The following is an 11,783-nucleotide window of genomic DNA, read 5'->3' as shown; positions in this document are numbered from 1 at the left end:
TCACGGTCTTCCTGTGTCCTACGCAATGTGGTCAGCGGTAAGAACCCATGTGCCTTTCAAACCAAAATGGCTGCAGATACGCATTTGAAACTTCATGTTGTTTTAGACGGTTCCCGTCAGTTCATGGTAAGTTCTGAGGGAAGGAAAAGCATGTTTGACTGCTACATCTAATGCTATCTGCCTTGATATCAGGTTGTCATAGGATCCAACAAGACAGTATCGGATTTAATAGAAGAAATCCTCAAAGTTGCACGCTACATTTATCCCGAATACGGGTAAGAAATCACATAAAACTATCCCAATTCCGGGTATTAATAAATTCCTAACAGTATCATTGGTCCGATTACGGAAAGGAAATCTTATTCTTGAAAACACCGAAGCCTTTATTATTTTAACCTGTCATTGTCAGCTTGCTTGTGAAGTTTGAAGCGGATTTATGTCCAGTGTAATTTAGGCCGCATAAACAAATACGTACGGGTACTTGAGTCTACTGCCTGGAGCACACAAGTGACATAACGACATAGGCGTGCCCACTCTCATGTTCGTAAGCATAGCTGTCAACCCAACTTGCACAGAAATCTTGTATAACCGGGTGAAATACAGTAAATATGTGGAAAAAAAGAGAGCCAGTGCGGGTGAATACAGAGAGTGTATGAACATTCTCACAAAAATTAGGCTTGTGATGAGGTTCAAAATCTTGTGACACCCGCCTAAAGCAGGTGAGTTGACATCTATGATTAAGCCTGGCATAACAACAGGGACATAATAAAGACAGGGAAAAACCATTTGTTTTGTTTTCTTTTATGTCGTTATGTCCGTGTCGTTATGTCAGACTTATGTCTTTATGCCAAACCATTCACACTTGAACATATGAACATGAACCATGTCATTATTTCGTTGTCACTAGTGTGCACCAGGCATACAGGGTCTAGAAACGGTGATAAATTACTCATTGAGAAAAACATTGTTCTAAAAACATTATTTTCCACTTTAGATTTACATTACACTCATAATCAAAATGCATTTCTAAAAGCAAAATTGCCAAACATTTAGTGCTTACTGTAGATTTTGATTCTAAAAAATCAAAAACCACTGTAAGTAATAAATGTTTGGCAATTTTGACATATACAATAAACTTTTAGCTCTATATCAACACATAGCAGATCTAAGAAAATCTGAAGAAAATTGCATAAAATCTTATTTTCAATTTAATGAAGAAAGCAATATTTATTTACCATCTTAATCGATCGATATAGATTGACCTTTTCCTCAATTTTTCCTCACCATTGCAAAAACAGTAGTTAATTTATTTAAGAAAATTGATTGATATGGATATTGGTTCTATCAATTAAACATGCCGGACCCCACATCAGTTGCTTTTTTCTGGGAAGTCAACAAGGTGGCCGATAATAGGAACTGGCCTCCAGCTACAAATGCTAAGTGTTTTTGCTACAGATGCTAGGTGTTTTTGTTCATTATTTTCTCTATACAAACAATAGGGGAAATGTCAGGTTTTATTTTTTACTTCAGGTTTCTGGAATATCTTTAACATCTTTGCAACTTACAGTATGTTCAATTGTATCTTTGTCACCTTAGATGTAGCATCTCTTTGACATCGCTGCACCTTGAGTTCATTTGTGTCTTTGTTGCCTTAGAGATGACACCTCTATGACAACTCCGCAATTTGTGTTCATTTGGGTCTTTGTTGCCTTAGGAATGTCACCTCAATAACATCCCTGCAACTTGTGTTCATTTTGGTCTTTGTCACCTTAGGAATGTCACCTCAATAACATCCCTGCAACTTGTGTTCATTTTGGTCTTTGTCACCTTAGGAATGTCACCTCAATAACATCCCTGCAGAACAAGGAGCACTATGAGTTGGCCGGCCTCTATGTCGTGGAGTCTGTGCTAGATACACATGAGACCGTATTTGCAACTTCAGGTATAGTGGAAGATACAAGGTTTTATTCATCTAATAACACCACACCAGCACTGCACCAGCATGACATGACTGGAGTAGCTGTGCATGCAGTTTATCCCTAGCCATCTTGTGCCATTTTATTAGATGAGTATGATATCAAAAACAGTTGCTCACAATTCAAGCCAATGTGAGTGCATCTTGAGAATACCCTTCACAGCTAAGTGGAAAAGGGGCTTCTATTGACCACAGTTAATGGGGAGCTTTAAAATATGCACACCAGACCCCTCAACACACATCCAGCCTAAGGGCCTGTTATGAAGGCTTCCATACATTTAGTCTAAAATAACCTTGTATTATTTGTATTGGATTTTGTAGGATTGTGCAAAGCAAAATCCTCACGCAAAACAAAGCGAGTCATTGTGGAAGATGATGTCGAAGACAACATTGTTTATAATGATGATGATGATGATGATGATGATGATGACCATGATGACAAAAAATCCAGCTCTGTCGAAGAAGAAAAAACAATCCCTTCAGAAAGGAATACTGCCCAAATATCCCGAAGCCATGGTAATGATGATGCTGATAATACTTCACTAAGACCTAATTTAGAATCGGTGACTCACGAGGAGGAGGGCACTATCTTAAATATGGTAACCCCCTGCAATATGGCCCAAAAGAGAACTGATATTTCCATGAGTGTTGATGATTATGACAAACAACATCCAAACAATGAAAAGGGGAAACTGAAAACTAATGAACCGGGTAATCAAAACGATACTAAAAGGCCCAAGAAAAAAACTAATTTGAAATTTGTTTTAAGAAAATTTGTATTGAAAGAAAATGAATCCATACCAACTGTCAATCCAGCTGTCAATCCGTGTGGCGGAATAAACAGGAAAACTCAACATATTAGAAGCTCAAAAGTCAATCAGGGTACATTGACCGTAAAAGCGCAAAAGGATGATAAAGGTATTAGATTTGGAGTAGAAGAAAAAATTCTCAAACGAGCAGTGAAGAAACACAGACAGAGTGTTTTAGGGTGCATTCGAACATCTCCTGGGGCTCCGGACGACTTGTGCAGCACTATATCTGAAGCTGTATTAAGCTCTGAACAGTTCAAATCTATGCTGGAGTCCTCTGCATGCTCCCATTCAAAAAACAGAAAAAGGTTAAAAAAATCTGTGACAAAAGTTGCTAGTTGGCTTGCTTCATCGCATGAAGATTATGTCAGTGATCCGGAGAATAGGGGACCTCTTGAGTTGTTTGATTCGCCGTCTGTCGCAAGCACGAAATCTATGACTGCAGAGGACAGCCAGAGCCTCGGTGCGATAGACACCGGCACAAAACACCGTTCTGATTGTTCAGATGACCAAGAGGGTATGGTTCGAGACCATAGCGCCCTTCTGGGTTGCCAAAAGACTACGGAATCGCAATATAAGGAAACGTTATCTAGACCCTCTACTCCTGTAAAAATTGGGCTAGACAAATGTGATTTCATGCAGCAAGACAATATATCTATAGACGAAATTGCAACTGCCATTAATAGAAATGAACCGGCTGATTTACAAAATAGGATAGACTCTGTCGGCGGCGAAGAAGTTACAGACCTCAATGCTTCAAGGTGCGTTCTGCTGCAGGAAAAGCTGGTTACCAACGATCATGGGGTTCAAACTCTGGTTAGAACGACATCCCAAGAAAAAGATCCAGGGTGCATTCAACAGGAAAATCTGGTTAAAACGGCATCCCATGAACAAGATACAAGGTGCGTTCAACAGGAAAACCTAATTATCGCCAATCGTGGGATTCAAACTCTGGTTAAAACGGCATCCCAAGAAAAAGATCCAGGGTGCTTTGAACAGGAAAATCTGGTTATCGCCAATCGTGGGACTCAAACTCCTTTCAGAATTAAATCTCAAAAACAAATACCTCAACAGAAAAAGGTATACAAGGAGCCCGAGGTTCAAACTCCCGTTAGGACGACGTCCCAAGGACGACGTGCGAAGCGTCAAGATAGGGATAGTGTCTGTTCGGTTACTGAGTCAGAGGTAGATAACCTAGCCTTCCCTGCTTGTTCCCCGGTCAGGTTTATTCGTTCCGGTTCTGTATTCTATCATAAGGGCAGCAATAAAAGGTTTAATCACATTGCTAGAGCAACTCTCCTAAATGGCGTTGTAAGGATGACTCGGAGCGATGTTAGCGGTTACAAGAAGTGGGAAGGGAATCAAAGTGAACAGATTAAATACAGAAGGGTTGCACGAGCAGTGAAGAAAATCGGAGTTGATGATGATGTCATTAGTTTTTCAAATTCAACAACGCCTGATAAAGTTACCTCGAATAAAGTAGACAAGCAACATAAATCATCACAAGCTCCTCTGGATTCTAGTAGCAGTTCATCCTGCAGCACATCCTCAACGACACCTAAGAAGAGTGTCTCAAAACATGGTAAATTATCGGAACCATCAGACGGTATGAGTAGTTCATCCAGAAGCACATGTTCATCTTCAGCAGACCTCGAGAAGGCTATCTCAAATAAAGAAAACGATAAACAATATAAATCGTCAGGAAGACATGAAGGCGGAGCTACTAAAGACGCAACTCAACACCCCAGCTTCTCCACCAACGAGGACTGTGTGACTCACACTGAGTCGGGTTACACTATCGAAGAAAAGGATTTCGCTAGTCGCGACGAGGAAATAGGTACGAATGTAACCCCTCAAGCTAGAAAATCTTGTCTAAGGGAGCTTAGATTTCCCTCAGAGTGTGAATGTGCGGCATCGTATAATATGTGGATCATACCACTGTCGTTGTCTGAGTATGCTGGTTTAAAGAAGGGCAATCAAAATTTCAGGATACGAAAAAGACAATGTTGTTACCGGGTTTTGCTGCAGACAGGCCGTAACAGGATCTCCATCTTTCTGTGTCGCATTGTTTCTCACGTCGGCCACGAAGCAGCATACAATTATTTGACAAGGACCTTGACCCCGATATTTATATGAATCTTTTGCGATTTTTCACAGTACACAAAAACGAGTCATACTTAGAACTTAGATATTCAATTTTATTCGTTATTATCGATAATTGTCGGTATACAAATTCATATGAGCCAGAGACACTTGCCACACGAGCAAAAACCGACGCGAAGCCTACGTACTTGATGTTTGTCTGTAATGTATATTATAGACCTTAGTAAACAAAAATAATGCATTCCTGTTGACCCGTATTGTCGACAAGGTCATAGTGTTCCCCTTTTCCTCCCCCTCCCCGCCAGGTCATAGCACATATATTTAAAGAAAGTAATTTCAATGTGTGGCTTCTTTTTAACACATGTTCCTCTGTTTTAGCTGCCGGCCAAGGCACTCCCAGCGAAACCACACGAGGGATAAACCATCCAGCCAGCAAGGACAAGGAACCGCCCGCAGATGCGGCACCGGCACTTACTGCTATCCACCCCCCGTCTTCTCTCCTTTCTCCAACATTCTCTCCCTCTTTGTCTGCTTCTACTCTCCTTTCTCATTCTGCTGCTGTTGAGGATGATGACTCTAAAGAAAGCACAGAAAGAAACAGCGACAAATCTCCAGGACTACATTGCTGGGTCAGAAAAAGTCGCCTTCCGAAAGGTAGAAGAAAATCTAAACGCATTCAATGTGGGAGACTGAGATCTGTATGCACACCTTCTGTCTGGGAAAACCATTGCTTATCTGAGGATCAGTCTGTCATTTCTGACAGTGAAATGGACACCGGAGAAGCTCCTAATGCTACAAACTTTCCGTGTTTGCAAAATTCAACAGAAAGCTCTCATATAAGGGAGGAAGTGTCTTATAAAAACAAAGGCACTTATAATGCAAGAAGCCCTCCAAGGAATGTCACGACTCCCCCGACACCAGATGATAGTCTGGAAGGAAAGAAAAGCCCGTGTGCTGGTGTTGAAAATACGGGGACGCAGACAGGAAAGGAAACCGCGAAGGAAATATGTAGTAAGAAGAAGCACCTGGCTTTGGAAAAGAATTCTTATACCGCACTGTCAGAGAAAATTATTTCACAATGTGAAGGAACAGAGCCATCTATCGGAAAAGGTAATAGACATGTGCCTACTGAATTGATGTCAGCAGATATGAATATCAATGAGATATCCAAGAAGAAAAACACAAATGAAGGATTGATAAGTGAAGAAACTGTCGCGAAAGACGTTGAAAAGGAAGTCGACACACCGGCATACGAATCGCGAGATGTACATGCATCATCTGGGGACTTCACATCTGCTGAGACAGAAGTCGAAATTGAGCCGTCCAAGGAGATGAATAAGAATAAGAATAAAGGATTAAAAGGTGACCAAACTGCCGCGAAAGACGCTGAAAAGGAAGTCGACTTATCGGTATATGAATCGCAAGATATGCTTACATCTTCTGGGGACTTCACATCTGCTGAGATAGGAGTCGATATTGAACCATCTAAGAAAAGAAAAAAGAAGAAGGAAGGATTAATGGATGACCAAACTGTCGCGAGAGACGCTGGAAAGGAAGTCGACACACCCGTATATGAATCGCGAGATGAACTTACATCTTCTAATGACTTCACCTCTGCTGAGATAGGAATCGATATTGAACCATCTAAGAAAAGAAAAAAGAAAAAGAAAGGATTAATGGATGACCAAACTGTCGCGAGAGACGCTGGAAAGGAAGTCGACACACCCGTATATGAATCGCGAGATGAACTTACATCTTCTAATGACTTCACCTCTGCTGAGATAGGAATCGATATTGAACCATCTAAGAAAAGAAAAAAGAAAAAGAAAGGATTAAAGGATGACCAAACTGTCGCGAGAGACGTTGGAAAGGAAGTCGACACGCCCTTATATGAACCGCTAGATGTGCTTACATCTTCTAGAGACTTCACATCTGCTGAGATAGGACTCAATATTGAGCCATCTAAGAAAAGAAAAAAGAAAAAGGAAGGATTAAAGGATGAGCAAACTGTCGCGAGAGACGCTGGAAAGGAAGTCGACACACCCGTATATGAATCGCGAGATGTTGTTACATCTTCTAGAGACTTCACATCTGCTGAGATAGGACTCGATATTGAGCCATCTAAGAAAAGAAAAAAAAAGAAGGAAGGATTAAAGGATGACCAAACTGTCGCGAGAGACGCTGGAAAGGAAGTCGACACACCCGTATATGAATCGCAAGATGTGCTTACATCTTCTATAGACTTCACATCTGCTGAGACAGGAGTCGAAATTGAGCCATCCAAGAAAAGAAAAAAGAAAAATAAAGGATTGAAAGATGACCAAACTGTCGCGAAAATCGTTGGAAAGGAAGTCGACACACCGGTATACGAATCGCGAGATGTACATGCATCATCTGGGGACTTCACATCTGCTGAGACAGAAGTCGAAATTGAGCCGTCCAAGGAGATGAATAAGAATAAGAATAAAGGATTAAAAGGTGACCAAACTGCCGCGAAAGACGCTGAAAAGGAAGTCGACACACCGGTATACGAATCGCAAGATATGCTTACATCTTCTGGGGACTTCACATCTGCTGAGATAGGAGTCGAAATTGAGCCATCTAAGAAAAGAAAAATGAAGAAGGAAGGATTAATGGATGCCCAAACTGTCGCGAGAGACGCTGGAAAGGAAGTCGACACACCCGTATATGAATCGCGAGATGAACTTACATCTTCTAGAGACTTCACCTCTGCTGAGATAGGAGTCGATATTGAACCATCTAAGAAAAGAAAAAAGAAAAAGGAAGGATTAAAGGATGAGCAAACTGTCGCGAAAGACGTTGGAAAGGAAGTCGACAAACCCTTATATGAACCGCTAGATGTGCTTACATCTTCTAGAGACTTCACATCTGCTGAGATAGGACTCGATATTGAGCCATCTAAGAAAAGAAAAAAGAAGAAGGAAGGATTAAAGGATGACCAAACTGTCGCGAGAGACGCTGGAAAGGAAGTCGACACAACCGTACATGAATCGCGAGATGTGCTTACATCTTCTATAGACTTCACATCTGCTGAGACAGGAGTCGAAATTGAGCCATCCAAGAAAAGAAAAAAGAAAAATAAAGGATTGAAAGATGACCAAACTGTCGCGAAAATCGTTGAAAAGGAAGTCGACACACCGGTATATGAATCGCGAGATGTGCTTACATCTTCTAGAAACTTCACATCTGCTGAGACAGGAGTCGGACTTAAGAAATTCAAGAAAAAGAAAGATGAAGAATTGATAAGTAGTCAGACCGTTATTGGGAAGAAAGTCAACACTCCTACCTCTGAGTCCACGAAGTCTCAAGTTGTTCCGGCATCTTCGGACTTATCAGCACCCCAAGATAATACGGGAATGGAAAGTAAGAAAAGAACTAAAAAATCAAAAAAGAACAAGATTGCGATATCAGTAGGTGAGAAGACAGATACTGAAGACGACGGAAAAGCGGTCAAGACACCCGTGCCGCGATCTGCGGCATTAAAAGATAATCCTGTTGCTGCTCAAAATACCGAAGAAGCGAAACTGCGTGAAGGTATCATCGGAGAGAATTTATTATCTGTTAGTAAAGAAGAGCCGCGCAAACAGAAGAATAGAGAAAATTACCTTTCCCATGTTCAGGCTACCAGAGACATGTCTATGGATGATGAAATACCCAATAAAGGAAGACTTCGTGTTAACTCCGATTCCGTGAGCTCTCAATGTGGGAAACACAAACAAAATGTGCAGAAAAATGCCAACGACTCTTCTCACCTTCTTATAAAGGAGAATACCTATATCCAAAGTGTAGCTTCTCAATTAGAGGAAAGTGGTAAAATAAGAGTCAAGCCAAAGAAAAGAGTGAAAACCAGGGTCCTTTTTCACACAGAAGAAGATATTCCTGCTCAGCGGAAAAGTGGAGACTTCCAGTGTACTGAAAGTGAGAAGAAACAGCGAAAGTCGAAAAAGGAGAAAAGGGGCGTTGAACATTCAGACCACAAGGAAAGTGAAGATTCTTGCGAGATTGATCGAAAAAAGTTAAATTCGCCAAACGAAAATGTTCAGGACCCCACCCTAGTGAGAGATGTCCAAGGAAAGAAGCAATATAACCTCTCTAAAGATAGTTATCCTGTACCTGTTGCTGCCGATTCCGAACGAAAATCGAAGAAAAAGAAAAGTCACAAGGGGAAATCTAGTAGCCTTCAGAAGGATACAAATATAATGGATGGTGATGGTGCTGATAATCCAAACTCCGGTACTCTCGAAGGGGAGCCATCGATACGTAGAGAACAAAGCAAGAAGAAGGAAAACATTGCCGGGACAGATAAACAGAAGGTTGATAAGGAACGGACACATCAAGCAAAGAAGAGCAATGAAGATGTCACTAAGGTTGCAGATGGAAAGGACGCAAGGTTAAATATGAAATTTAGTGATGTGTTAGAAAATAAGAAAGATTCTTACGAATCAAAAGACAATCCCAAGCAGCGACGAGATCCCAGTCGATCAAACATGAAATTAAATGGAAAAGGTGACGAAAGCCCGGGAAAAACAGTCACTCCAAAGCTGCCTGTCAACCAACAACAACCACGCAATTTAATTCATAAGAAAAAGTCGAAGAAAAAGAAAAAGCGTAAAGATAAAGAGCTGCAAGAAGCAAAAATTGTTTTGTCAGAATCTGGAATGAAAACAGCCGATAAGGATAGTTTGCTAAGTGAAACCCAAGTAACATCTAAGACCCAACAAGCGAATTCCTCAACTCATATATCCCCGAAACCATCTATTAATACCGGTGAAACGAGTGAAACCGGTAGAGATGGAGCTGGCAAAAAGTGTGATAGTCAAGTGCGTTATGATGAAGATTTAAATGAAACTGGACGAAAAAAGTACAAACAAAAAAGGAGTAAGATGATTGATATCGATTTCACTAACAGCGAGAAGGAAAAAGTCTTGACTCAACTCAGCGAATCCAGGAAAAGAAAGCTCTCCAAACAAGATCATATTGGGACTTGTCGAATGAAGAGGAAAAAGACAGATGATACTGATTCGAGAAAGCAGCAAGACTTGAGTGCGAAGTCTTCCAAAGAACCCAAATCTAGTAAGAACTCTAATGATAGAATGGCTGCTGATGCTCAAAGTCAGAATTCCTCCAAGAAGCGAAAGCATCAGAAGAAACATCACGTCCTTCAGGGAGAAAAATCAGATACTGAAGTGGAGCAATTGGGTCTGTTGGAGCCCAAGGTAGCGAAATCATCTTCCGATTCTGTTTATCCTGCTAAGGATGATGATGCTGACACGGGACCCTGTCATACCAAGGCGTCGACACTCGCAAGCCTCGTGGAAGGTGAGTGCGCTAGATGATTGCTTAATGCCCCATAATTATGACATCATTGTAACGTCAATATTTATCTTACCACACCCAAAATAGAGCGTGACGATTCTATGCATGCCGGTTATCATTTTCGGTTAGTTTCATGGTCATAGCTCAGGCGGTTCAAGAGATATGGAGGGTAGCATCAAAGCCCCCCACCCACCCACCCGCCCAGATACCTAAAAAAAGCCTAGTCTGAATAGATTTTACCGTAAGTTAAGTAATTTGAGCATCAATAGCGGATCTAGCAGGGTGCATTACATTTTGATAAAAATGTATGGGAGCTAAAATTCACCAATTTCCCCCTACGTCCTTTGTTTTGTATATTTATGCCCCGACCCCCTCCCCCCTAGTTCGCGAATATCTCACCTTCCACCTCCAAAGAATTCTGGATCCGCCACCGGGACATATCGCCCTATTTAATTAAGACTTTACGAAAATCTTAGTCTAGTCAACACTCGCTGTAATGCCAGATACAATTTCGCGGAAAGTTAAATTTTGGGTATTTCTTAGACGTTTTCCTGTAAAGACATTACGGTCGCCCGCGGATATTTTTATATAAAAAAAAACTTATAATTAGGACTTTCAGGAAATATAGGTAGATTTTCACAAAACTACCCACTACTCGAGATATAGCCCTCGACACGGAGCAGAGGTGTATGCTTTATAGATTTGCAGAATAATAAGCCAAATGTTTTATTGATTTATTGAAATAAATTTTGTCCAATCCTTCCAAATCTTGCTGCTTTTGAATGTAGATATAAAGGTTAGTGACAAGGACCAATGTTGTTTGTTTTATAGTTTTTCTTATTTTTTTACGATTTTTGAAAAATGCTGTTTTTTCGATTTTGAGCGTGAAAAAATTGGTCTCAGGAAAGAAAGATTTTTTTTAAGAAAAAGTTATTGGGTCAATGGATCGGTCATATAATATACTTTATTCAGTCAAACTAACAAAAAAATTGTTTTTTGGGCCAATTTCCAACTTTTCTCGAATCTTACAGTCAATGCCTCTTATTTTTTTTTTAGCTGTTTTGAGCTTTTGAACATCTGCTCTTATGGTTAATCATGTCGTGGTTATTATAACTTCTTTATGCTTGTGTTTCAGACCTTCCAGGAGTTCCCAAGACTCCAAAGTCTTCCTTTTACAAACGTTCTTCGAGTGACCCCACCCATAGACCCCTCTACAGACACTTCCACGCTACTCCCACAGGCTTCACCAATACATTGTCCCGCACACCAAGAAAGCTCTCGCATGTGACAAAACATGAACTTTCTGCTCGGAGGCCCAGGCTGGTTGCCACGACAACTATTGGTGGCTTAAACACTTCGGAACTTAAAGACAGTGAGCGCGACATATTATCGGGTGGAATCAGCCAACTCGACAAACTACTAGCTGATGACTCATTCTGGGAACCTTGAATATATTGACCCCATGGTCTACCTCTAAACTGTTGTTCTCACAATATATATGTATATATTTAAACATACATGAATAAATTTAGCTCGGAAATAGCTTGTGTTGTCTGTCT

The 11,783-nt window shown here is 40.8% G+C and overlaps 1 protein-coding gene across 3 annotated transcripts; it reads left to right on the top strand.

The window, feature by feature from the left end:
• Positions 1-6: 6 nt before the first annotated feature.
• On the top strand, positions 7-11,766 carry LOC116601433. Of its 3 annotated transcripts, XM_048727535.1 has the most exons (7): positions 7-126; positions 193-275; positions 1,833-1,942; positions 2,297-4,621; positions 5,266-6,515; positions 6,624-10,227; positions 11,360-11,766. In XM_048727535.1, the coding sequence occupies exons 1-7, from the start codon at positions 67-69 to the stop codon at positions 11,671-11,673; spliced, it is 7,746 nt and encodes a 2,581-aa protein (XP_048583492.1). In that variant the 5' UTR covers positions 7-66; the 3' UTR covers positions 11,674-11,766. The 3 variants fall into 3 exon arrangements, with proteins under 3 accessions (XP_048583492.1, XP_032218096.2, XP_032218097.2); XM_032362205.2 differs by having other exon boundaries at positions 5,266-10,227; XM_032362206.2 differs by having other exon boundaries at positions 8-126; positions 2,297-2,491; positions 5,266-10,227.
• Positions 11,767-11,783: the final 17 nt, after the last annotated feature.

Source organism: Nematostella vectensis, chromosome 5 (assembly GCF_932526225.1).
Source record: "Nematostella vectensis chromosome 5, jaNemVect1.1, whole genome shotgun sequence".
NCBI lineage: Eukaryota > Metazoa > Cnidaria > Anthozoa > Actiniaria > Edwardsiidae > Nematostella > Nematostella vectensis.
This window is presented reverse-complemented; position numbering and strand designations above follow the sequence as displayed.